The sequence below is a fragment of the Bos mutus genome, chromosome 11 (assembly GCF_027580195.1).
Source record: "Bos mutus isolate GX-2022 chromosome 11, NWIPB_WYAK_1.1, whole genome shotgun sequence".
NCBI classification, from domain to species: domain Eukaryota; kingdom Metazoa; phylum Chordata; class Mammalia; order Artiodactyla; family Bovidae; genus Bos; species Bos mutus.
This window is the reverse complement of record NC_091627.1, coordinates 7,424,323-7,450,704: the sequence shown is the minus strand read 5'-3', so window position 1 is coordinate 7,450,704 and position 26,382 is coordinate 7,424,323. Positions and strand designations below refer to the sequence as shown.

Genomic DNA, 26,382 nt, shown 5'->3' with positions numbered 1-26,382 from the left:
AAAATTCCATAGATGGAGGAGGCTGGCGGGCTACAGTCCATGCATGGGGTCGCAAAGAACCGGACACGACTGAGCGACTAACGCCCTGAAACTGAATAAATCCAGAGAGCTGATGTGACAGAACTTGATTCCAACTCAGATCGGCATGATACCAAACCAGTGCTCAGCACAAAGCACAGCTGGGAGCTCAGAACCGAACCAACTCTCAGGGAAACGACTTCTGTCTGGTAAGGGAGGCGTGGCACTTTTGCAAACAGCTCCCAAAAAAGGAGAATGGCAAGTGCTCAGAAGGATGCTGTAGGAAGTTTCAGAGGCAGTTGCATTGGAAAGAGGGCGCTCGAAGAGCGGGAAGGACTTGTCTGGGTAGGGACCGAGGCGGCAGAGGAACTAAATATAAAGGGCTCAGACCGCCGCCGGTTCTTTCTTTAAAACCCTTTCGAAACTTGATTGTTCCCCCTTATCCCTTTAAGGGTGGCCCCGCCCGCACTTAGCCAACCGGGTCAATCTAATTCCGATGGCCAATCACAGGATAGAAAAAAAAATTACTTCCGCGCCTCAACCACACTTAGGGGGCGGAACAGAGGGAGAGGAGAGGTGGAGGTAATGTTGTCACGTGACCCGCCCAATTGCCCAGAGGCCGGGGCGGTGCAGAGGAGATCGGCGACGCTCATTGGCCAAAAGAAGGTTTGCCCAGCGTGAGACCACGCCCCCGGCGGCCCCGAGGTTGGTTGCGCGGGCACCGGGGAAGGAGACGCTGCCCTTCCGCAGCTATGGGATCTTGGGTGAGTGGCGGCGGTCCGGGCTGAATCCGCGGGGTTGGCGGGCGGCGCGGCAGGGTTCGGGACTGAGGCTTGCAGCGGGCGGGAGCCGTGCCTACGTGGGGAACTGAGTAGGGGTCGCAGGTGTCCCGGCTCAGCCAGACTAGAAGGGCCCAGGTTGGGAAAGAGCAGGTGCTCGGGCCGTGAGCGGCGCAAGAGGTGGAACAGAAGAAGGTACTCGGTCCGTGGAAAGATGCCCGGGCCTGGAACACTGCAGAGATTGGAGCAGGGGCGCAGGTCCTGGACCCGAACAAGGCAAGTACTGGGATAGAAGGAGCCGGTGCGCGGACCGGGGGCGGCGGCAATGGGGCACCTGGACAACCCTAGAGGATATTCCGGGGGTCGGGGCAAGAGAGGAGGGGCCTTGACCAGGGGATGCGGAAGGAATTGTCCGGGATGGACGGATTCTAAGGAAGGGGATATTGTAAGGAGTGCTCAGTGCTGGTCGGATCCTGCCAGGGTGGAATGAGCGAAGACTGGGCAGGGGGGTCGCTCAGAGGAGCACTTGGGCCGGGAACATTGCTGGGGTCAAGGCGGAATAAAGGGTGCTCAGGCTAGAGTCAGTTACGGGGTGGTTCAGGGCAGGGAAGGAGGTGCCTGAGATTGAAAGCCTGGGCATCCACGCTGAGAGGTTGTAAGTGCCGGCATGGGGGTGGAATGGGAATGAGGAGACTCCAGCCCAAGGTTACAAGGAAGGAGAGGTGACTTGCCCAGGTGGGGAAGGCATTAGGAGTATCCACGTGGTGGAGACATTGCTGTGGTCTTGTCATCACAGAGACGAGGTGGAGGCTTCTCTCCTTCGGCCCTGGGTTATGCCAGGGGAATGGATAGATGGAGTATGGTTGGGCTGGATCTGAATCCATCCCTGAAAGAGAAGCTGTCTTGGGACCGGTGTCCTTACCTGACACTCTTCCTCAGACGGGGCAGCAGAGGCTGTTCTTGACTTTCCTGCAGGTAAATGCTAGGCCTTGGGATCCCCCAAAGCTGTGGTCATATCCCAGCTTCGCCATTTTACTCAGTGACCTCGGTCGGGTTGATTATTTTCTGGGGCCACAGTTTCACCATCACTGAGATAAACAGCACAGCTTTGAGGGTTCTGAGTGACTAGACTCAAAACCGCATATGGAGAGACTGTTCCAAGCCTAACCTGTTAAAGTAAGTGCCTGGGAAATAGTAGCTGCTGATCCTCTGATGTTCTTATCTCCCCTCGTTCTGAGGCTTGGGGCAAGTTTGAGGGGTGAGAGAGGTGGCTTGTGATATTAACCTGGGCCCTGACCACTGGAGGTCATGTAGCTCAGTTTGTAGCCTCCTGGCAGGATGTCCCCTACCCTTGACGATGTCAGTTTCCTCAGGCCTGCCTGCCCCCCTTACACACACACACACACACACACACCCCCGGAGCTGCCCCCCTTACACACACACACACACACACACCCGGAGCTAACTGATAGGATCATTCATCCTTCCCACTCACTGGGGATAAACTGTTTCTTGTGCTAGTCCAGTGACTTTGGCAGCCATCCCAAGTAGACAGGGTCTGTCTGGCTGTTGTATTCCTTCTGTTTGAAGTCCCAGGAGACCTTGAAGGCACACTTGGCCTTGGTGGTGCTGGGTTGGGGAGTTCTCTGCAGGATCTTGGGGACTGGCTTATATGTGTTCAAGCCACTTATTTGCTGGCCTTGGAATGGGGCCGTGAGTTATCTCAGAAGGCCCCAGGGGAAAGTTGCCTTTCTGGTCTGTGGTTCTTCCAGGACTTCCACTTCCTGCTCCATGTCAGATTTGGCAAAAGGGTTGTGTTGAGCGTGGGGTCTAAAGTCCAAGAGATCTTGACCCACGTCCCGACTCCGTCTGGTACCAGCCATCTGGTACCAGTGACTTTGGACTCCTGACTTGGCCTGTCTGAGCCTCAGTTTCCTTGTTGGAAATTGGCAGAGGGTATGGGAAATAGTTGGATGGCATCACCAACTCAATGGACATGAGTTTGAGTAAACTCCAGGAGTTGGTGATGGACAGGGAGGCCTGGTGTGCTGCAGTCCATGTGGTCACAAAGAGTCGAACACGACTGAGTGACTGAACTGAACTGAACTGATGGGAAAAAGAGCCCGTCTACTTCGCAGATTTATAATGATTCAGTGAAATGATTGATGTATGTAAGGAATGCAACAGAATGGGAAAGACTAGAGATCTCTTCAAGCAAATTAGAGATACCAAGGGGACATTTCATGCAAAGATGGGCTCGATAAAGGACAGAAATGGTATGGACCCAACAGAAGCAGAAGATATTAAGAAGAGGTGGCAAGAATACACAGAAGAATTGTACAAAAAAGATCTTCACGACCAATATAATCATGATGGTATGATCACTTACCTAGAGCCAGACATCCTGGAATGTGAAGTCAAGTGGGCCTTAGAAAGCATCACTACAAACAAAGCTAGTGGAGGTGATGGAATTCCAGTTGAGCTATTTCAAATTCTGAAAGATGATGCTGTGAAAGTGCTGCACTCAATATGCAAGCAAATTTGGAAAACTCAGCAGTGGCCACAGGACTGGAAAAGGTCAGTTTTCATTCCAATCCCAAAGAAAGGCAATGCCAAAGAATGCTCAAACTACCACACAATTGCACTCATCTCACACGGTAGTAAAGTAATGCTCAAAATTCTCCAAGCCAGGCTTCAGCAATACATGAACTGTGAACTTCCTGATGTTCAAGCTGGTTTTAGAAAAGGCAGAGGAACCAGAGATCAAATTGCCAACATCCGCTGGATCATGGAAAAAGCAAGAGAGTTCCAGAAAAACATCTATTTGTGCTTTATTGATTATGCCAAAGCCTTTGACTGTGTGGATCACAATAGACTGTGGAAAATTCTGAAAGAGTTGGGAATACCAGACCACCTGACCTGCCTCTTGAGAAATCTGTATGCAGGTCAGGAAGCAACAGTTAGAACTGGACATGGAACAACAGACTGGTTCCAAATAGGAAAAGGAGTACATCAAGGCTGTATATTATCACCCTGCTTATTTAACTTATATGCAGAGTACATCATGAGAAACGCTGGACTGGAAGAAACACAAGCTGGAATCAAGATTGCCGGGAGAAATATCAATAACCTCAGATATGCAGATGACACCACCCTTATGGCAGAAAGTGAAGAGGAACTAAAAAGCCTCTTGATGAAAATGAAAGTGGAGAGTGAAAAAGTTGGCTTAAAGCTCAACATTCAGAAAACAAAGATCACGGCCTCTGGTCCCATCACTTCATGGGAAATAGATGGGGAAACGTGGAAACGGTGTCAGACTTTATTTTTTTGGGCTCCAAAATCACTGCAGATGGTGACTGCAGCCATGAAATTAAAAGACGCTTACTCCTTGGAAGGAAAGTTATGACCAACCTAGATAGCATATTCAAAAGCAGAGACATTCCTTTGCCAACAAAGGTCCGTCTAGTCAAGGCTATGGTTTTTCCTGTGGTCATGTATGGATGTGAGCGTTGGACTGTGAAGAAGGCTGAGTGGCGAAGAATTGATGCTTTTGAAGTGTGGTGTTGGAGAAGACTCTTGAGAGTCCCTTGGACTGCAAGGAGATCCAACCAGTCCTTTCTGAAGGAGATCAGCCCTGGGATTTCTTTGCAGAGAATGATGCTGAAGCTGAAACTCCAGTACTTTGGCCACCTCATGCAAAGAGTTGACTCACTGGAAAAGACTCTGATGCTGGGAGGGATTGGGGGCAGGAGGAGAAGGGGACGACAGAGTATGAGATGGCTGGATGGCATCACTGACTCGATGGACGTGAATCTGAGTGAACTCCGGGAGTTGGTGATGGACAGGGAGGCCTGGCGTGCTGCGATTCATGAGGTCGCGAAGAGTCGGACACGACTGAGCGACTGAACTGAACTGAACTGATGTAAGGAATGCAGCACAAAATACCCACATAATGCATAGTAGCTATTATTATTTGAGGAAAAACCCTACTGTTTTCATAATACAGTCCATAGGAAGTTCAACATTCTTGGTTTTGTGGGAGGTAGAAAAGATGTAATGATTCTCAGTCAGGGACTTGACCCTTGGAGGCCTAAGATTTCTGTTTAGCCCACTGGCCATGGGTTTAAAAAGTTTGAGTCAGTGTGATTTAAAGCCTCAGGTTTGAGAGCGACCTCTCAATCCTCCAAGCTCTGGGTCCGCACTGGGGCCAGGGTGCCAGACACTGCCTCCTGGTCCCAGGGCTCAAGGTGGGCAGAGGGTCTGTGGGGCGCTTGGGTGTCTTCCTGCTAGCCAATGCAAAAGGCTGGGGCCTGGTTCCAGCCTCACATTCCACATGTGGGCTTTGCTGCCACCTCGTCCCCCAGAGCACTCTTGTGTGCATTTCTCTTTCTCACATGGCACGCCCTGTGGCTGACTTGGTCATCTGTCTCTCAGCTCTGTGCAGGGACCTTCTGGTCTGTGCGTCCCTGTTCTTTTGGGGCGTGGATGGTACCCGGGACCCAGCCAGCAACCCGTTGAAGACGTTCTTGGAAGCTTTCACCCCCGAGGGCTCTCACCCGGGCCGCTGATCCTGCCATGGCGTTCCGGCGGACCGAGGGCATGTCCATGATACAGGCCCTGGCCATGACAGTGGCTGAGATCCCTGTGTTCCTTTACACGACGTTCGGGCAGGTAAAGATCGGGGCAGTTGTGGTCCCGCCCTTTACCCCACTGGTCCCTGAAACACTGAGCCACTCATCCCAGGGTCCTTCAGCATCCAGAAAGACTGGGCCCTCGTAATTGTTGTCCCAGGCCATCCTCTTTGAGCAGAGTAAGAAGGACTGAGTTAGGAGTCTGGAGTCCCAAGCCCAGTCTCCACCCCGGGTCTCTGTGGACTTTTAATCTCAGTTTCTCTGTCTATACCAGGGGTCGATCAGGCCCTCCCTGCCAGCTTTAAAAGTCTGTGGCTAACCAGGCCTCCTGACCCTCCCTAAAGCTCTGCCCTGTGGGGTGCAGCCTCATGAGGGGCTCCCTGTCCAGCAGGCAGAGTGAGGGGTGGGGCAGGGGAGCGTACTGATGGACCACTGACTGAATTGAATATCATTGTCCTTGAGGAGTTGAGAAGTAGGGTCGGCAGACCTGGGTTCGGTTTCTGCCTCTCTGTCACCTTAAGCCCGTGTCCTAAGGTGTGTGAGCCTCGGATACCTCACCTGGAAAATGACGGGCATTCGGACAGGTAACACAGGTGCAGTCCTGACGTGGCACCTGCAGAGGTGCTGTCACCGCAGCTGGTAGAATCCTGACCGATGGTGTTGGGGACACCATCTCCTTGGCCTTGTATTTTGCCCTCCCCAACCCCCCTCATTTACATCTCTGTGATCTGGGTTTCAGAGGCCAGGTCCCCCCCGCAGGGGGTGGCTGCCTCTCCAACATGCCTGGTCAAGAAATATCCCCCGGGGGCCTGAAGTCTTCGCTGGGCTCCCCAGGGCAGCTCTCCCAGGGAGATGTAACCGGCAGCCCCCCTCTTCTCCCACAGTCTGCCTTCTCCCAGCTGCGGTTGACACCAGGCCTGCGGAAGGTCCTCTTTGCCACGGCCCTGGGGACTGTGGCCTTGGCCCTGGCCGCCCACCAGCTGAAGAGGCGACGGCGGAAGAAGAAGCAGGTCGGGCCCGAGATGGGAGGCGAGCATCTGGGCACAGTGCCCCTCCCCATCCTCATGGCCAGGAAGGTCCCGTCGGTGAAGAAAGGTAGGTGTGAGGTGATGAGGAAGGGTGAACCTGAAGTCGAGTCTCAGCCGGGCTCCTGTTAGCTGAGATCTTGGGCCAGTGACATGCTGTCTCCAAGCCGAGTCCCCTCATCTGTGAAGCAGGTCATTCTGAGGATTTGCTGGGTCATGTGGCCGGATGCACGTGTCATTGGAAGCGATGGTTCTCCTTATCTGAGGACCCTCTGGGAGTGTCGGTCCAGAGTGGGCTGGTGGGGCGCATCTCTTCCGTCCAGCGAGGGAAGTCCCCTGCCTCAGAAACAGGAACGGCCCTGTGGTCCCTGAGCCATATGGTCATCTCACCATCTCCCGCTTTTTTACTTGGCATGTAGTAAGATTCGCCTTTTTTAGCAAACAGTTCTATGAGTTTTGACAAACGCTTATAGTCATACAGTCCAGCCACAGTCAAGAGCTGCTGCTCTACAAACCCCCAGGGCCCTCGGTAGGTAGCCTGTCTCCCCTTCCCCCAGCTCCTGGCAGCCACTGGTCTGTTCTGCGTTTGCTGGTGTGGCTCTAAAAGCCTCTTATGGTCCGGTTAATCTTGTAACCCAGCAACCCAGCGTTTGCCACATACAGGTTGCTTTCCAAGGCAAGGAGGCCTCACAGGCTCTCTTGTCTTGGGAGAAACCTGTTTTCAGAAGCAAAACCTCCTTGCAAGACAAAGACTTTTCATCGTGAATTATCTTGGCAAAAGGAAAGTTTCATCTTTTCATCTCGTTTGCCTACCATCTCTGGTTCCACCTTAGTTTGCTTTCCCTGTTTTTCTCACCTAAAAATAAAACAAAAACCCTGTGTATTTTAAAAAGCTGGTGCCTCAAATCTTTTTGGAAGGAGAATTCCAGATGAGTCAATCAACAATACGGGGAAAACTGAGTCAGGAGGGGGGCGGTGGCTGAGCCTCTTTCTCAAGCTTAACCCAGCAAATCCAGGCCCCACTCTGGGCCAGGTCCCATGCCCAGTTCCCAGGATACGGATGTGAGCAGGAGAGTGGGCCAGGGCCCGGCCCTCTGCTGCTAGGGGCATGCCCTGGGGGTGCTCTGCTGTCTGACACAGAAGGTCAGGACAGACTCCCAGATGACAAGGAAGGGAAGAGGGGTGCAGAGCCGTGAGTGGCCCATGCAAAGAGGCTGGGTGGGAAGCCAGCGTGACCTCTGCCCTCCTGTTCCTCACAGGCTACTCCAACCGGAGGGTCCAGAGCCCCAGTAGCAAGAGCAACGACACCCTGAGCGGCATCTCCTCCATTGAGCCCAGCAAGCACTCAGGCTCCTCCCACAGCCTGGCCTCGGTAAGGGTACCAGGGTGCCTGTCAACAGCCCTGGAGCTCCTGTCTCTGCCCTCAGGGGGCTTATGGGCTGGTAGGAAGATGGGAGAAGAGGTTCCATCCATTTATTCATTTGTTCACTCACTCATCCATCCGTGAAGGCTTTCTGAGATCGTTAGTGACCAGTGTGTGCCGGGCATTGGTGAGGGACAGGTGGACAAGTGTGGAAGAAAGGCGGTGTGATACTTCCCCACGAAAGTTCACTCATTCATTCATCAGACATTGAGCAACACTGGTTTTTTTGCCAGGGACTACCAGGCACTGAGGATATAGAGATAAATAAGACAAAGAGGAGTTTATTTTCTCTTGGGGAACAGCTTTTGGCTCATTCACTCATCTAGTTATTAATATCATCCAGCGAGTACTGAGCCCCACCTCTGAGCAGGCCACGACCCTGGGGACCCAGGTGCCAACAAGAGCTGGCTCTCGTCACAGCCTGGCAGGCAGATGGCTGCTCGTGAGGGACAGAGGCGTGGGTGAGAGCCCGGTCCTGCTGGCCCATGGGTAACAGGTGCTCCTTGAGTCCTCCCGGTCCCCTTTATGGTGGAGCCCTGGAACGGGGAGTGGTCCTGCTGCTCGGGAGCAGGGCTCGGGGCGGCTTTCGGAGGAGGCGGCAGGTTCCTGGGCTGGGTGTTGGCCTCTGTATTTTTCCTGCTTTGGCCATATCTATGACCTGTCCTCAGGCTCTTGAAGTTGGTGGAAGTGCTGTGCTGCGCGCTCGGCCTCTGTGGTGGGGGGCTGGTTTCAGGGATGGTATGGGAGAGGGTGTGTGGTCAGGCAAGGGGGTTGGTGGGGAGGCTCAGGGGTCCTGCTTGGGGTCTGGGAAGGCCTCACTCTTTATTCTGGAGTTTTTGCCTTGCTTGGCTCCCAGATGGTGGTGGTGAACTCATCCAGCCCCACGGCTGCGTGCTCGGGACCGTGGGAGACCAGAGGGATAGAGGAGTCTGTGACCACCGCCGACGGCAACGCTGAGAGCCTCTACATGCAAGGTGCGGGCCGGGGGGCCAGCCTCGGCTCCCCTCGGCTGCCAGGGTAGGGTAGTGGGGGAGCGGCTCCCTCCCAGGAGTCTGGGTTCTCCAGGTGCTAACTGCAACCCTCACCCCATCCCAGACCTCCCACTTCTATGGTTTCTGGACCAAAGAGCATCTCCAGGAACAAGTCTGGTCTGCATGAAGCCCCACAAGCGGGACAGCCTAAAAAAAAGGGATCAGGACCAGTCTACGTGGTCCTGCCCTTTCCCGTCCTTCAGGGCCCTCCTGCCGCCTGGCTCTTCTGACCCCTGCTCTGGAACGACATGATGAGGGGCCTGGCCGCTCTCCCCACTGGGGACCTGACTCCTTTTCCCCATCTCCCCGACCCACGCTCAGGCATGGAGCTGTTCGAGGAGGCCCTGCAGAAATGGGAGCAGGCGCTGAGTGTGGGGCAGAGGGGGGACAGCGGTAGCACCCCCACCCCAGGGGACGGCCTCCGGAACCCTGAGACAGCTTCAGAGGCGCTGTCCGAGGTAGGTGGTCCTTCCCTGGGTCTTTTCCACCCCCCAACCTCAGAGACGGCTGGTAGCGTAGCTGGCGGGGCGGCTGCACTCGGGAGGCGTCTAGCAGCCCCGCCTTCTGCCAGCCTGTCACGTCCTCCTGGATGGGAGTGCTCCCCTTGACCAGAGTGTTGATGAGCCAAGTAAGAACACTCAGGTCATGTGCATTAGCGCACCCTGCCACTTGATAGTCAGTAAACCACACTGTGATTACAACTTGATCCTGACCATATAGGAAACATACGTGCTCTTGACGGGCCGGAAGGAACTAGCCGTGTTCATAGGTGAGTGGGTCACACAGCTTTGTCTTATCTTTTCTTCATACATTTTTTTATCACAGTTTGATCAAATTTTCTGTCGGGCTTCCCTGGTAGCTCAGTGGTGAAGAACCCGCCTGCCAATACAGGAGACGCAGGTTTGATCCCTGGGTCGGACAGATCCCCTGCAGAAGGAAATGGCAACCCACTCCACTATTCTTGCCTGGAGAATCCCATGGACAGAGGAGCCTGGTGGGCTACAGTCCAGGGGGTCCTAAAAGGGTCAGACATGACTTAGCGACTAAGCAATAACAACAACAGGTGTTCTCTAAGTGACTATCTCAATATCAGAAAAGAGAAATAAAGTTAAAAAACCTAAAATAAAAAAAGTTTGTGAGGGACTTCCCTGGTGGTCCAGTGGTTAAGCCTCTGCCCTTCATTGCAGGGGGTGCGGGTTTGATCCCTGATCAGGGAACTGTGATCCCATAAGCCCACGCAGTGTGGCCGAAACAAATTTTTGTGTGTGAAAAGCACGACAAATACATGTCTTCAGATGAATGTTCACTGAAGAGGCATTGTTTTGTAATAGTTAAAACACATGAAAAAGTGGAAACTAAATGCCCACCAGGAGGAATCTGAAATACTAGCCAGCCTTTATTAAAGGGTAGAAAAAAAGCTCTGTGGGCTGATAGGTTGCTCTGTCCACTGTATTTTATTAAGTGGAAAAAAAAAACCCAAGATACAGAATGTGCATAGTGACCCGTGCACACATTTTTTTCTACTGAGATGTAGTTGCTGTGCAATATCACGTAAGTTACAGGTGTGTAAGAGTGATTCATGACCCGTGTGTACATTTATTTCTTTTTAATATTCTGTGTTTTTTAAATTGATGTATAGTTGACTTAAAACATCGTGCTAATTTCTGCTTGTGTGTATATTTTAGATAAAGGCGTACATCCATGCCTGTGTATGCCTGTTGGTAGCTACTGCTGTATCTGTGCACTTTTATTACCTTTTGAACAGATGCACAGGAAGCCTGTTCACAGAGATCTTTCATGAGGGTCTGCAGGGAAAGGAGGAAAAGACTTTCCTTGGACTTTTCTGTACCTTTCTCTACTATTTTGATTTTCCTTATTTCAAGCACAAGCCTAAGGGCGGGTTTGTACAGGTGTTAGCATGCTGGGTTGTTGCTGTTTTAGTCTTGATACTTTTCCTGTATTTAATTTTTTAATTTATTTATGGCATGTGGGATCCTAGTTCCTGGACCAGGGATTGAACCTGCGGCTCCCGCAGGGGAAGCTTGGAGTCCTAACCACCTACCTGACCGCCAGGGAAGTCCCTGTACTTTTCTGTATTAAAGAACAAAACAAAACATCAGTGTTCGCCCCTACTGGAGTGAGGTCAAAGTGGAGGCCTCCCCTTTGGGGAGGGATCCAGCCAGGATGTGGGAACAACTTCACGTGTTGAAGAAGAAGGGGGCTTAACCCAGGGAATTGCTTGCATGACTGAGGGACCCTGGGACTCGAGGGGGCTCACACCACAGAGAGGGCTGGCTAGCAGGGAGTGGGGTGCAGGGATGTGATGTGAGGCATGAAGAGGAGGAGAGAGCTTCTCACCCACCCCCATTCCGCCCCCCGGTTTCTCCTCGCTTCCTCCACCTGTGCCTTCGTGGGATGACAGGCAGTTGGCAGGCGAGCCTGGGGAACAGAGTTTGCAGTACAGGGTGAGAACCTTCTTGGACAGAGGGTACCAAGTTGGAGGTGTGCGTGCCCTCCACCCCAGCTGGGACTTTCACTCTCCGAGGCCTGTCACACAGACCTGATGGCTGTAGTTGTGGGCTCTGGATGCCTGGGTCATAGGTGACAAGGCTTCAGAGCCCGTGGCACGACTGCACCAGGTCCCCTCTGCTTGTGGGAGGACAGTGGTGCCTGCCGGTGAGTGAGGGCAGGAGAAGGGAGGCAGCTTTGTTTCCAAAATTGTCCTTGTTGCTAATAACTGCTGCTGCTGCTAAGTTGCTTCAGTCGTGTCCGACTCTGTGTGACCCCAGAGACGGCAGCCCACCAGGCTCCCCCATCCCTGGGATTCTCCAGGCAAGAATACTGGAGTGGGTTGCCATTTCCTTCTCCAATGCTTGAAAGTGAAAAGTGAGAGTGAAGTCGCTCAGCCGTGTCCGACTCTTAGCGACCCCATGGACTGCAGCCTACCAGGCTCCTCCATCCATGGGATTTTCCAGGCAAGAGTACTGGAGTGGGCTGCTATTACCTTCTCCTTGCTAATACTACATCTGAAATTTATAGACCTTTTCTTATTTTTCTCACTGTGAAAGCAATGAAATGTTCTCTAATAGAGTAGTAAAAAAACTACAGAAAGAGAAAAAAGAGGATAAAAAGGAGCCCAGTCTCTGACCAGACAGCTCCCAGCTGTGTGCCACGGGCAGAGGCCCTCAGTGTACCAGCCCCAGGATCCTGGCCCGTAGCCGGTGCCCAACAAATCACCTCTGTCATCAGTGTCATTGACGCCTGTTATCTTTCATCCAGACATAACTACTTGGTATCCTTCTAAGCATTTCACTAGGCTACGATGTTTTTTAAATAACTATTGAAATAGAGTTCACATACCATACCGTTCACTGAATTCGACCGTACAGTGGCTTTCATGTATGTTTCCCCCATTATCTGAAAATAGAGCCTTCCTAGGAAACCTTTGTTAAGCTAAAATGATGTCAAGCAAAGAAGTGATGAGTCCCCTTTAGACACATCTTCCTAAGAGATGTACAGAATTGATTGAGATAAAGCCCAGGTGCTTACAGGAACTTCCCTGGTGGGCCAGTGGCTAAGACTCTGCACTCCCAGTGCAGGGGGCCTGGGTTCTATCCCTGGTCAGGGAACTAGATCCCATATGCCGCCACTGAGAGTTAACATGCTGCGACTGAAAGATCCCGTGTGCCACAGCTAAGACCCAGTGTAGCCCAATATTTATATGTATCGGGCTTCCCTGGTAGCTCAGCTGGTAAAGACTCCGCCTGCATTGTGCGAGACCTGGGTTCGATCCCTGGGTTGGGAAGATCCCCCGGAGAAGGGAAAGGCTACCCACTCTAGTATTCTGGCCTGGAGAATTCTATGGACTGTGTAATCCATGTGGTCGCAAAGAGTTGGACACGACCGAGTGACTTTTACTTTCACTTCATATACATATATATATATATGTTATTAAAAAGCGTCTTTACAGACACAGTTCAAAGTTACAGTGACTCGATGCTGAGATGCTGTGTGTAGTTCTGAGGGAAGGAGCCTGGCGGCACGTGCTAAGTAAATGCTTGGGTATATACTTCAGACTGGAATTGCTGGGTCACAATATAACTCTGTGTTTAACATCTTGAGGAACTGCCAAGCAGTTTTCCAAAGCAGCTGTGTGTGACTGCGCTCAGTCATGTCCAGCTCTTTTCAACCCCATGGATTATAACCCGCCAGGCTCCTGTGTCCTTAGGATTTCCCAGGCCAGAAAGCTGGAGTGGGTTGCCATTTCCTTCTCCAGGGGATCTTCCCGACCCTGGGATGGAACCTGCATCTTTTGCGTCTCCTGCCTTGGCAGGCGGCCTCCTCACCGCCGTGCCACCTCGGATTCCCAATGCAGCTGTATTGTGTTACATGCCCAGCGGCAGTGCCTGAGAGTTCCCGCGCCTCCACGCCCTCACCAGCACTTGTTATCTGACTCTGACCCGGTTTTGATTTGTTTCCCTGATGCTAACGATGTTGAGCTGCTTTTCACGTGCTTATCGGCCTTATGTATACCTTATTTGAAGCGATGTCTGCTCAGATCCTGCGCCTTATTTTGACTTCGGTTGCTCGTCCTTTTATTATTGCATTCTAAGTGTTCTTTTACACTTTCTGGATGCAGATCCCTTGTCAGATGTGTGATTTGTCGATATTTTCTCTCGTTCTTTGGGTTGTTGTTTTTCACCCTCTTTTCTTTTTCTAAACCTGGCGGCGCCTCGTTGTTCGCAGGATCTTCGTTCCCTCACGGGTTGGGGGTTGAACCCCCGGCCTGGCAGTGGGAAGCACCAACTCCTGACCACCGGACCCCCAGGAAACCTCCTGTGTTTTCACTTTCTTGATGGTGTCCTCAAGCACAGAGGTTTTGAATCTGGATGTAGTCCAGTGTATCTGTTGTGTTCTTTGGTCGTCTGTGTCATATGTGAGACACCATTCTCTAAGCCACTGCGACTTCCCAAAGAGAGATCTATGCCGAAGCTACGAGGCCCTGCTTGCCACGCTGAGTGGAGTTACTGAGCAAGACGGCCAGAGGGTCTGGGGCCCCACGGGCTCTGCCAGGTTCCAGCTGGGTGAGCCTGCCCCGGAACCTCCTTGAGTTTTCCTGGTGAAATGGGGTCATGGTAACCCCTGCCTGAAGGAGGCCCTGAGGCTGACCAGCGGGGTGCCGGTCCACCCTAGCGCTCAGGGAAAGGCAGTGGTTTCCATGTTACTGCCCCCCCTCTGAGTACTTCCGGCTCTTTGTCCCCAGTGGCCTGAGGCCCTAGTTGGCCCCGTCCCCTCCCCAGGGTCTGGTTACATGCACTTGCAGATATGGCAGCCTCTGTGGAAAACAGACTCAGGCCTGCCTGTGTCTGGCCCCTCAGCCCAGAAGCTCCAGGGGTCAAGCAAGCACTTCCTCCCACAACCCGGCCTGGAGGCCAGGGGCAGCGAGGAGGCATAGGCTGTGGTGCCACAGGTGCGAAGCCCCCAGGTACACGCAGGTCACAGCAGCAGTGGGGTGGAAGCCAGCTTTTTCTGGGCTCCTAGCTGCTCTCTGGTTATAATGGCCAACACTGACTGGCCTTCGCCATGGGCCCATCTTTCGGGGAATACTTATATGCCTTATGCATGTTTTCCCTGACATCCAAAGAAGTAGGTTCTCTTACCTCAGTTGACAGATACGGAAACCGAGGCTCAAGAGGGGGAATTATTTACTCAAGGTCACACAGCTCAGAACTGATGGTGTTGGGGTCTGGACCAGGTCTGATCGGGTCTAGAGCGGTGCTGTTCAATCGGAAGCCACGTATCTCATTTAAAACTTCCCAGAGACCACGTTAAAAAGCAAAAGGAAATGAATCAAATGACTTTTAATAATACATTTTCTATAATCTAGTACACCCCAAATATTATCATCTCAACCCATGATCAAGATGAAAAATCACAGAGGTATTTAACATTCTTGTATTCTTGGGGGATTTTTTGGGGGCGGATGCGAAGTGTGTGAAATCGGTGTGCATTTACCTTATCACCCGTGTCAGTGGACTGGCCATGTTTGGCCAGTGGCTCCTGCATAGGGCTGTTCAGTCCAGACCTGCACTCACTGCTGGGCCTCAGAAATGCCCCCCTCCCCACCTCCACTGCTTTCCCTAGGGGCTGGGGCCCCATCATGGTGAAAGAAGGGGCCGTTGGTGTGGGGGAGCTTCGAGGGCCCGGGTTGACCTTTCTTGCTTTACCTGCAGCCGGAGTCCCAGCGGAAGGAGTTTGCGGAGAAGCTGGAGTCGCTGCTGCACCGGGCCTACCACCTGCAGGAGGAGTTCGGGTCCACCTTCCCGGCCGACAGCATGCTGCTGGACTTGGGTGAGCAGGGGTTGGGTGCAGGGTCCCTGGGGCCCAGGACCTCATCCCATCAGGGGCCCACTGCAGGGATGGGGAGACCGAGGCCACACAGGTGGGAACAGAGCTGGGACGAGGCCTTGGGAGTCTCTGGCCGGTGTGCTTTGCCCCCATCCCCTTGGGAACAGGCTTTGGCACTGCTGTGTCCACATCTCCCCCCGCCCACCCCAGCGGCTGTTCCGGGCCTTGGTTCAAGCCCTCTCCTGGGCTGTTGGGTGGGTGGAGGGGTGGCTCCCGTGAGATAAGCCCATAGCAGGCCACATGGCGGAGAGCACACGTGCCCGCACCATTGAGGTCAGGAGGTGTGACATCGCCGAGAGGGAGTGAAGTTACTCAGCGGGGCAGCCATAGCATTCTAGTGCCTGCTGCGTGCCAGAGCCTGTACGGTGACTGTGCCCCACCGTGGCCCTGCCTTGGGTGCCATCAGCCTGCAGGGGGCTTACAGGACTCCTGAGTGTCGGGGTATCCAGCTCTACCAGGGGCGACACGGGCCCAGCAAGGGCAGGCTAGGGTGACACGTTCGCCATTGCCCGTCCCCGTCAGAGCAGCAGTCTTGCTTCCCCTGGCCTCCTCTCATGGCAGAAAAGGCTGGTGGGGCCTCAAGGCTGAAGCCTCTGCTTATTTGTTCAACAGATCGTTCATAAGCCCCCTTGAGGGTCCAGACCCCCTTGCCCTCGAGCAGGTGGGAACGGCAGTGCAGAATGAGTGGCCCTTTGGTATCGGAGGCTAAGTGTCAGCTTGGCAGGGGGAGGTTACTTGTTCGGGGCCATGTAGCACAGCCTGCACTCAGAGCTCAGGACCCACAGGCCTCAGGGTCCGGCAGTGCGGCTGCGGCAGGGCCCCTGGCATACTGAGAAAACCGGAAGCTTGGCGACCAGCAACATCGTCTTCCTGGGATCGGGTGTTGGGAGGCTTGGTGTCCGTGTACATCCCGGCCCGGGGAGCTCAGGATCTCAGCTCAGTCCCCCTCTTCCTGCCCTGCCCAGAGCGGACCCTCATGCTGCCCCTGACGGAGGGATCACTGCGTCTGCGGGCGGACGATGGGGACAGCCTGACCTCGGAAGATTCCTTCTTCTCCGCCACCGAGGTGATGCAGGCGGGGGGATGGCTTCGGGGAGGGGGTGAAGGCCAGGGGGCCCCTGTCGGCTCTGCTGGGGGCCAGCGATGGGTCGTGGGAAAGTGAAGGCATTTCCTCTGGTGGGAACAGAATCTGGCAGTCGCCAAGTGTTCCTCCCCGGGGACTCTTCAGCTGGGACAGGGAAGCCTGGGAAAGCAGGAGCTGTAGGTCCCGTGAGTGAGGGCAGGGGTCCCTGACCCCAGCGGCTGCAGCCATGCCGGCCTCTCCCTTCTCCAGGCCTCGTGCTCGTGGCTTGGCGTTAGTTTCCTGCCATGGCCACGTGTACCAGGTGGCTGTCCTCCCCTGGGATGGGAGGACATGGGCCTGTGTCCAAGAGATGGTCCCTATGGGAAAGGTCCCCATGGGAAAGGAGGAGAAGGGGATGACAGAGGATGAAATGGGTGGATGGCATCACTGACTTGATGGACATGAGTCTCAGTAAACTCCGGGAGTTGGTGATGGACAGGGAGGCCTGGTGTGCTGCAGTCCATGGGGTTGCAGAAAGCTGGACACAACTGCGCGGCTGCACTGAGCTGGTGGGAAAGGCACCTGGTGGTGGGGACGCTGAGCAGGAGGGGACTGCGATCCGGCCTCTGCCCTTGGCCAGGGTTCCTGCTGACATCCCCTCAGAGAGCTTGGACCCTAGGGCGTCCCCTGCCGGAAGTTCCCCAGGCAGGCACCCTCCCCTACACTCATGCGGCTGACACAGGCTTCCACGTGCCCCGCCCCCCCAGCTCTTTGAGTCCCTGCAGGTCGGAGATTACCCAATCCCACTCTCCAGGCCCGCTGCCGCCTACGAGGAGGCCCTGCAACTGGTAAAGGAGGGCAAAGTCCCCTGCCGGACCCTCAGGTGAGCACAGGAGGAAGGAGGCAGGTGGGGGGTGGGCGGGGGACACTGTTCTCCTAGAGGAGGCTGGGGAATCCAGCAGTGAGTGCTTGGTGAGGGCCCAGCTGAGCCAGGCTAAGGGCTTGCCAGGGCTCCTGCCCAGTCTTGGAAGGCCCTTGGAAGGCCCTTGGATGGCCCTGGTACAAGACAGGCGGGTGTGGAGTTAGTGATCACAATAACTAATTAATACAAGTAATTAAAATAACAGTCATTCATACTAGTTCCAAGTTCTCAGATGTGTCCAGTCACAGAAGCACGGTGGGCACTGCCCCGTGTGTCTCACACGGAAGCCCTATGTTCTCTGTGGCTCAGGAGCTTTTGTTGTGAAGCACGGGCTTCAGTAGTTGTGGCACGCAGGCTTCGTTGTCCTGCAGCACGTGGGATCTTAGTTCCCTGACCAGGGATCGAACCTGCATCTCCTGCACTAGAAGGTGGATTCTTAACCCCTGGACCACCAGGGAAGTGCCCTCTAAGCCCTGCGTTCTGATAGACTCCCTTAAGGAGCGGTCCAGAAGCCAGGCTTGGAGGACAGACAGATCTGGGCTCTCTCCAGCCTTGCCACTTCGTAGCATGTGGCCCTGGACAAGTCTCCTGACCCTCTTAGCCTCAGTCTCCTCTGTGGTTTATCTGAAGGCTCTTATCCGTCTTAAGCTCATTATTCTGTATGATGGTCATGACTCCTAGATTTACATGTCTGTGTTTAAAGTTCCCTGAAAATGGCCAGAAGACCCGAGTTGAAGGCCTGAGGATTCGGATAAAGGGCTCAGACCAGGATGCCTCTGGCTGCCCCAGAAAGCCCTGCCCTGGCCTTGGGGGAGATTGGGCCATTTTGGTCCTTTGCTCGAGAGGGTCCTTTGCTGGTTGGAGCCTAAAGAAGGCCAAGGTCAGCCTGACCCCCAGTGACCACACTGTCCAGTGGCGCCGAGTGCCGTTGAGGAAGCCCATCCTCAGAGAGCATCCTACCAGCCTCTTCCTCTGGTTCTGGGGAAGCTGAGGCCCAGAGGGGACCTGCCCCCTGCCCGAGGTCACACTGCCAGGCCCAGGCAAGGCCACCCGGGGCTCCACCCTGACCCCACGAGGGTGTCGCTGGCGGGGTCCCAGGTGGTGCAACTTTGTGCTTCCCCTTAGGACAGAGCTGCTGGGCTGCTACAGCGACCAGGACTTTCTAGCCAAGCTGCATTGTGTGCGGCAGGCTTTCGAGGTGGGTGTGGTCCACGGGAGCCTGGGGAGGCTGGGGCTGGGGTCAGGCTCCTCTGAGCAGGTGGACCATCTGCCCAGCCCATGGTACTGCTCTGTCTGTGGCTCTGGGGGACCGCCAGCCGGGTAGCTCACCCCCTTCCTCCTCACTCCTTAGGGCCTCCTGGAAGACAAGAGTCACCAGCTTTTCTTCGGGGAGGTCGGCCGGCAGATGGTGACCGGCCTGATGACCAAGGCTGAGAAGGTAGTGGGGGGGACAGGGCTCTCTTTTCAGCTTTTATTCCCCCGTCCCTTATTTTATCTTTCTAAGTTTTATTTGCTGCTGCTGCTGCTAAGTCGCTTAAGTCGTGTCCAGCTCTGTGCGACCCCATAGATGGCAGCATGCCAGGCTCCCCCGTCCCTGGGATTCTCCAGGCAAGAACACTGGAGTGGGTTGCCATTTCCTTCTCCAGTGCATGAAAGTGAAAAGTGAAAGGAAGTCGCTCAGTCGTGTCCGACTCTTAGCGACCCCATGGACTGCAGCCCACCAGGCTCCTCCGTCCATGGGATTTTCCAGGCAAGAGTACTGGAGTGGGGTGCCATTGCCTTCTTCTTCTAAACTTTTATTTAGTCCTGTTCAAAAAAAAAAAAAGAACTCAATCTAAAATCAAGCTGATAAGCTCTGACTTCATCCTGCAAGCCATGGGAGAGCAGGGAAAGTTTTTTTTTTCCCCATTCTAATTTTGAAAAATACGGGTATTGCTTTTTTTTTTTCAAATGTATTTATTTGACGGCACTGAGTCTTAGTAGTGGCATGTGGGATCCTCAGTTCCCTGACCAGGAATCGAACCTGCACCTCCTGCATTGGAAGCGCAGAGTCTTAGCCACAGGACCACCAGGGAAGTCCCACTTGGCTTAATTTTGATTAAGAAATCTTGCCGAGCTCCTGAGCGCCAGGGCCTGTGCCCAGCTCTGAACTGAGAGGTAACTGACAGCCCTGCCACGTTTTTCCAGGCAGCAGAGATGGGCTGGCCTCCATTTGGGAAGACACTGGCCCTGTGCACACCCAGGCTCTGAAGTTGTGGAATCAGCCTGCCTCCTTACTGTGCCTGTGGCCACACATGAAGCCTCTCCAAGCCTGAGTCCCCTTGTGTCTAAATGGGCGTGTCTTGGGGATGTCACTGGCTGAGGTCAGTGACCATAGAAAGTGTCAGCGAGGGCCAGCCCTCATCTTCATCTTCGTGGTTAACTTTTACATGCAAGGAAACTGAGGATTGGGAAAGTGAAGCCATAGCCTGTATACTTTCTAGCAGATCTTCTTTAAAACGTAATGGAAATTGGGCTTCACTGGTGGTCTAGTGGTTAAGAATCTGCCTGCCAGTGCTGGGGACACAGGTTGGATACCTGGTCTGGGAAGATCCCCCCATGCTGTGGAGCAGCTAGGCCTATGAGCCATATACGTACTGAGCCAGCACTCTAGAACTTGCGAGCCACAACTCCTGAAGCCCACGTGCCTGGAGCCTGCCACTTGCTACAACTAGAGAAAGCCCGTGTGCAGCAACAAGGCCCAGCACAGCCAAAAATAAATACATCTTAAAAAATAAAAACAGCTTCACCAAAGTAGTTTAAAAAAAGATGATAAAAATGGGAGTTCCCTGGTTGCCTATGCTATGCTACGTCACTTCAGTCGTGTCTGACTCTGTGTGACCCCATAGATGGCGGCCCACCAGGCTCCCCCGTCCCTGGGATTCTCCAGGCAAGAACACGAGTGGGCTGCCATTTCCTTCTGTGGTTAGAATTCCAGCCTTTCTTTCACTGATGTGGCCTGGGTTCAGTCCCCGGTCAGGGAATTAAGATCCCACAAGTCTTGAGGCATGGCAAAAAAAAAAAGTGTAAAAACGATTCACACACTCATTGAAGACAAAACTAAGACGATGCAAAAAGAAGGGAAAAAATTGTCTCCAGCCCCACTCTGTTCACATTTTGGTGAACATCCCTCCAATGACCCCTCTGCCTGCGGTTCTTATAAGTGCCGTCACCCTGCTTGTGCTGGCATGTGTCAGCTTGTCCTGCCTAGCTCTTGGGCACATCCCTGATCTGAAGCCTCAGGATTCATATCTGTAAAGTGGACACAATGTTGGCCAGTCTCTTACAGGGCTGTGTGAATTAAATTAGTTGATCCGTATTAGGTCAGCCCTGGCACATGCTCACTTTCTAAGTCCGTAAATGACATCCGTGTCCACAAACTGCATCGTCAGCCCCCGCTAGGCCTCTCAGTCCCAGAGAGTGAAGACTTCCTCCTGGGTGCTGACCGTCTGTGCGCCTGGCAGCAGCCGGAGTCCTATACACTATTTACTGCCTGGTGGCATCACATGAACCAGCTCACCGACTCCCCGAGAAAAGCTGCAGCTTCTCCGTTTCACAGGGAGGCCGATGGTCATGGAGATTGGCCCCTTTGGCGGCGGGCCCGACCTCACACCCTCACGCATCCTCTCTAAAGTGAGTTCCTTCCGTAGCCGGTGCGCACCTTCTGAAAGGTGGTCGGTTCCTGGTAACAAGCTGGTGTGAGATGCTGCTGGGCAGCCTGGCGTTGCCTCTCTCCCGGACACACCCTGGGCCCTGCAGAGCCTCACTCTCTCTGTGACGGCTGCTCAGGCATTGGCCTTGGTCTGGCCTTGGAGTGTCCCCCATCCACAGGCCAACCCGCCCCTGTGGATCAAGTCCAACAGGGTCTTGGGGCCACGGCCAAAACAGGCTCTGCTTCTCCCCGTAGAGCCCCAAAGGCTTCCTGGAGAGCTACGAGGAGATGCTGAGCTATGCCCTGCGGCCGGAGACCTGGGCCACCACGCGGCTGGAGCTGGAGGGCCGAGGGGTGAGTCGCTGTTGTGCTGAGCCTTGGTGTCCTGGGGTCTCCCCACCTGAGCTCCTTGAGCGGGGTGGAGGTGCCCCCTGGAGCTCAGCCTTGATTCCGAGGCTCTGAGATGGCTCTACTGCTGCTGGAAGCCCCCGTTCCCGCCCTGCCCCAGGCCTGGGCTGCCAGGAGGGTGGCCTCTGCACACCGCACCCACTCCAGCCTCAGAGCACCGCCTGGCCCTGTAGGTGGTGTGCATGAGCTTCTTTGACATCGTGCTGGATTTTATCCTCATGGACGCCTTCGAGGACCTGGAGAACCCCCCGTCCTCGGTGCTCGCCGTCCTGAGGAACCGCTGGCTGTCAGACAGCTTCAAGGAGACGGTGGGTGGCCGCCCCCCACCCCCAGGCACGCGCACACATGACCCCACATGTGTTGCCTGGACCCCACGTCCCTCCATCCCTGGCGTTGGGCCCCTGGGCTGGCTCCCTACTCATCACGGAGCAGCCCGCCCTGGGGCAGGCTGCTAGCCGCTGGGCACCCCAGAGCCCGCCCTGGAGAACTTTCCAGGGGAGCCCCCCTTGCTCTCGTTTCACCCTCGTAGAGCGGCTGGGCCTGCGTTTTCCTCCTGCCTTGTAGTTTCGCTCCAACAATTCTACTCATTCTCGGCTGCCATTAATTCTATTCCATTCGAATGCGTTCAGTCAAGTTAAAATATCCAAAAAATAAAGGAGGAACAGCAAGAAAGCCTTGAGCACAGGGCCCCTGGCGGGCAAGATGTGCTGGTGGCATGGGGTGATCTGGAGAGGGGTGGGGCTGGGCATTGATAGGCAGTAACCGTGGATCGCCACAATGACTGAGCGAGGCAGGGATACTTGGTTAGGGCCATCTTACAGAGGAATCTGAGGCCCAGAAGATTGCTGGCTTCTCACCCTGTAAGGGTTGGAGTCAAGATTCAGCTTTAGGTGTGCCTGACTCCTAATTGAGGGCAGGGAAAAGGCAGACCTCAGACAGCTGTCCCCATCTCCCTGCTTAGGGTGGGTGAGCTAGGGCAAAGGCTTGGTCCCAGCTGGGGGTGAGTAGCAGCTGCAGGCCTGGCCTGTTGGTCTGACCCCACCCCCCGGGGGGGTGCCCTCTTTAATTTAGGCCCTGGCCACTGCCTGCTGGTCGGTCCTGAAAGCCAAGAGGAGGCTGCTGATGGTGAGTGAGCTGATGGTGAGGGGCCTCTTGAGAGCAGCTACGCAGGGGCTGGTGGGCCTTGGGTGTGGAGCATGGCTCAGGTGACCCTCCCTTTGGTGTGTGATAGACCCGGGTCTGGGGGTGGGACAGGGTAGGGTGGGCTGCAGCTTTTGGCCTTTGTCACAGCACGGGTCACCCATCCTGCCGTGACCTCCCCCTTGACCGGAAGGGCCTCAAAGGCCCACAGAGATCTGCTTTGTCTTCCCACCCAGGGCCCAGCACAGAGCAGGCGGTCGGGAGGTGATGAGGGGGAATCAGAAGCGAGGAGAGGGCCTCTTTGGAGGGAGGCAGGGCCCGCGAGGTGCTGCTGGCGTCAGGGTCGGGGCAGGGCACCCTGGAGCAGGCTGAGCCCCCCTCCCACCCCAAGGGCCGCGTTATCTGCGCTCCCAGGTGGCGACCAGCCGCCTATCTGGGCTGCCACCCACTGTTCCCCCCCTGCCAGCCCAGCTCTGCCGCCCAGCTGATACCAGCTGCCACCGCCACGTGCCCTGGGCACTTCCTGCACTGAGCCTACCCCGGGCCCCTCCTCCGGCAGCCCTCCCCACCACCCTGAGGTGGCCCCTATGCTGCGGAGGCAAAAACCAGGGCTCTGAAAGCCCCGGTTTTGGGGGCACTTCCCTGGCAGTCCAGTGATTAGGACTTGATGCTTTCACTGCTGGGTCTGGGTTCCATCCTTGGTCAGGGAACTAAGATCCTGCAAGCTGTGTAGTGCTGCTAAATTTAAAATAAAAAATTTTTTTTAATTACAAAAGAAAGCCCCAGTCACTCACCCAACATCACCCAGCAAGGACATGAATGAGCCGGACATGCCTCTGAAGCCCCAGCTCTTAATATGACCCCAGGGCCTGGCTGCCTCTCCCTGCCCGGGTCCCAGCCCTTAGCCTTGCTGCCCCACGCCCGCCCCCCCAACAGGTGCCTGATGGCTTCATCTCCCATTTCTACTCCGTATCGGAGCACGTTAGCCCTGTCCTAGCCTTTGGCTTCCTTGGACCCAAGCCTCAGCTCTCTGAAGTCTGTGCTTTCTTTAAGGTAAACAGGGAACTTGGCGTCTGCAGCTGCCTGCCTGGCTCTGTGTCTGGAGAAGGGTCTGGGCAGGGTGCCTGCCCCTTCCACTGGGGACCTGGCCCCGGGTGGGTCCACAGGAAGCCCCAGGAGGGCAGGAACGGGGGACAGAAGGGGCTGAGTTGGGGTCCCCCTGGGGCGGGGGGTCAGGGGAGCGGCTTTGGGTGGTCTGGAGAACCCCAGCTTGGTGGGGGGCAGGGGCCCTGGCCCAGCCTGATGCCAGCCATGTCCCCCAGCACCAGATTGTGCAGTACCTGACCGACATGTTCGACCTGGACAACGTGCGCTACACATCCGTGCCGGCGCTGGCTGAGGACATCCTCCAGCTGTCCCGGCGCCGCAGCGAGATCCTGCTCGGCTACCTGGGGGTGCCAGCGGCCAGCAGCATTGGCCTCAACGGCGTGCTGCCCCGGGAGAACGGGCCCCTGGAGGCACTGCAGTAGTGGCTGCTATGGGCCCAGGATGGTGGCTGCCTGGGCTGCCTTCACGTGGGGGACGCCAGAGAGAGGCCTTTGGGTTGGCGTGGGAGGCCCGGGTGTCTGGCCATCAGCAGTGGCATAGCCCAGGCCGTGGTGGCCAAGGGCACTTACTTGCCCCTGACCTTGCCTCCATCATCTGGGAATCCCCAGGGCCCGGAGGTGGAGGGCAGACTTCCTTGGAGATGGAGGGAGCCCCGAGGGGTCCACCTGACCCGCCCTCAGTTGGGCCTGGGGAAGCAGAGGCTGGACTGGTGGCCAGGGGGCCAGAGAGGAAGAATCAGGCGGACATGGGATGCCCAGGGTGTGGGTCCCCAACACCTCCCGCCTCCCAGGGGGGCTCGGAGGGTGGAGATGAAAGAGAGGGTGGCAGGGCTCTGTGGTGAAGGAGCCCGGGCCGGCCAGTGTCAGGTCCAGGCATGGACCTGGCCAGTGCTCACGGCCTGCCGCCACCCGAAAGAACAGCTCCAGGGGTGAAGGCTGCGGCTGGGGGCACCTTGGTGGGCATCAGGCCTGGGCCATCCCGAGGTGGGCCCGCTTGGGCTCACGTCTGGACGGGGATCAGGCCCTTGAGAAACCCAAGCACTGGAGCAGGACGCTGTCCTCTGCCCTTCCCTGGCCCTCCCGAAGACTGTTGTTTCTCCTCCCACCTCTGCCACCACCAAAGATGGAGGAGGTGGGGCTGGTCACCCTCCGCCCTGCCCTCTGTGAGCCCGGGACTCTCTGGCTGGTGCTAGGCGCTGGGCTGGAGGCTCTGACTGGGGTTATTTCGGTCCCTGAGAGTGAGGGGCTGAGGAGCCGTGGGGCAGGGGATGGTCAGAGGATGCAGGCGGCTGGACCGGCATCAGGACAGGAAACTCACCGGGCCCTCAGCCTTCAACTTGACGCACAAACCGAGGAGCAGTGCAAAGCCCGCTGCCAAAGGCTGCGGGCATCAGTCCCCACGTCGCCGGGTTTCTGTCTGCCCGCAGACTCGTTCCCCTTGTGCTGTTTGCACCTGAGGAAACAGGTGTTTCATTTATTGCCTTAACACTTTATTTTGAGGTCCGCCCCTTTCCAGGCAGGGTTGGAGGGCAGGGGGATGCCTCCAAGAGACACAGACTCCTGTTTTTCCACACTCTGGAGTTGGGACTGGCTCCTTAGTCCCGGGGGCGCCCTCCTTTGAATGGCAAAGGGGTACCCGGGGTGGGATGGGAGGCAGGGCAGGAGAGGACCCATCTTCTGTGAGCCTACTCCCGCCCCCCAGACTGCAGGGACCACTGTGCACTAACTATGCTTCTGGCTCCAAACCCACGTGTCTGAGGTCTTAGCTGCCTCCCTCTGGGTGGGAAGGACGGGGAGGCCCCTCCATGCTAACATTCCGCTCATTTGCACTCCCCCCGCCCGCGCTGTGAATGTGTTGGGCCTAGGCCCTGGCTGCTCTGATTTGCTCCCCGGTCACCCAGAAGTGGCATTTTCACCTTGTCTGTGTTTACATGTCCATGCACTGCGTCTGGCACTTGATTTGTTGCAGCTTCCCACTTTTGTACGGTAGGGCCTGTGCACATCGACTCGAGTCAAATAAATGATTTAAATGATTTCCTTCCAGCGTCGCCGTGCATGTGTGGCCATTGCTTCCTGGGGGGCCTGCTCTTTGGGATGCGGGTCCGGGGAGGCTCCAGGAGGGCAGAGGAGGCCTGGCAAGGCCATTTGGCCCTTGGCAGGGAGGGGCCAGTGCAATGCCACAGATGTGGCTGGGCAGCCTGGGTGTGAGTCCCGCTCTGGCAGCATCTAGGTAAGACCGCTGGTCTCAGCCTCGGAGGCCCTGTCTCTAAGTTACGGCCGTTGGACCTGGCAGGGACTGCAGACCCAGCCCCTCGGTCACTGTAAATCTGAAGTTCTCGGGTAGCCGGACATTCGCATTGATTATTTCAAAAGTACAGTAGTCCCCTCTTTTGGGCAGGGGACACATTCTAAGACCGCGGTGGATGTCTGAAACCATGGATAATACTGAATCCCATATATACTGTTTCTTCCTATGTACGTACCTATATTATATGTTATGTCATTAACTCAGTCGTGTCCAACCCTTTGCGACCCATAGACTGTAGCCTGGGAGGCTCCTCTGTCCATGGGCTTTTCCAGGCAAGAATACTAGAGTGGGTGGCCATTTCCCCCTCCAACTTTTGTGCTTGGGGACCACTATTTAGTAAAACAGAGTGGCTCAAACACAAGCACTGTGATGCTGTGACAGTCATTCTGATAATGCAGAGGGCTGTTAAGTGACTAAAAGGCAGGTAGG

General features: G+C 55.4%; 1 protein-coding gene across 3 annotated transcripts; it reads left to right on the top strand.

Annotated features, from left to right (window-relative positions):
- The first annotated feature begins 27 nt into the window (after nt 1-27).
- Nucleotides 28-25,679, top strand: MIGA2 (mitoguardin 2). Of its 3 annotated transcripts, none has more exons than XM_070378865.1 (16): nt 28-227; nt 5,232-5,468; nt 6,313-6,523; nt 7,713-7,825; nt 8,733-8,850; nt 9,229-9,365; nt 15,141-15,258; nt 16,281-16,381; nt 17,146-17,261; nt 18,426-18,498; nt 18,652-18,738; nt 21,247-21,345; nt 21,573-21,707; nt 22,471-22,524; nt 23,476-23,592; nt 23,862-25,679. In XM_070378865.1, exons 2-16 carry the CDS (start codon nt 5,373-5,375, stop codon nt 24,066-24,068), a joined length of 1,782 nt encoding a protein of 593 aa, XP_070234966.1. In that variant the 5' UTR covers nt 28-227; nt 5,232-5,372; the 3' UTR covers nt 24,069-25,679. The 3 variants fall into 3 exon arrangements, with proteins under 3 accessions (XP_070234966.1, XP_005908841.1, XP_070234965.1); XM_005908779.3 differs by lacking the exon at nt 28-227 and adding an exon at nt 641-782; XM_070378864.1 differs by lacking the exon at nt 28-227 and adding an exon at nt 807-1,073.
- Nucleotides 25,680-26,382: the final 703 nt, after the last annotated feature.

Excerpts from the sequence above, each read along its gene's own strand:
- MIGA2 (XM_070378865.1), top strand. The coding sequence starts at position 5,373 with ATGGCGTTCCGGCGGACCGAGGGCATGTCCATGATACAGGCCCTGGCC. Across the intron at positions 5,469-6,312 it reads TTTACACGACGTTCGGGCAG|TCTGCCTTCTCCCAGCTGCG; the intron begins GTAAAGATCGGG and ends CTTCTCCCACAG. Across the intron at positions 6,524-7,712 it reads GGTCCCGTCGGTGAAGAAAG|GCTACTCCAACCGGAGGGTC; the intron begins GTAGGTGTGAGG and ends TGTTCCTCACAG.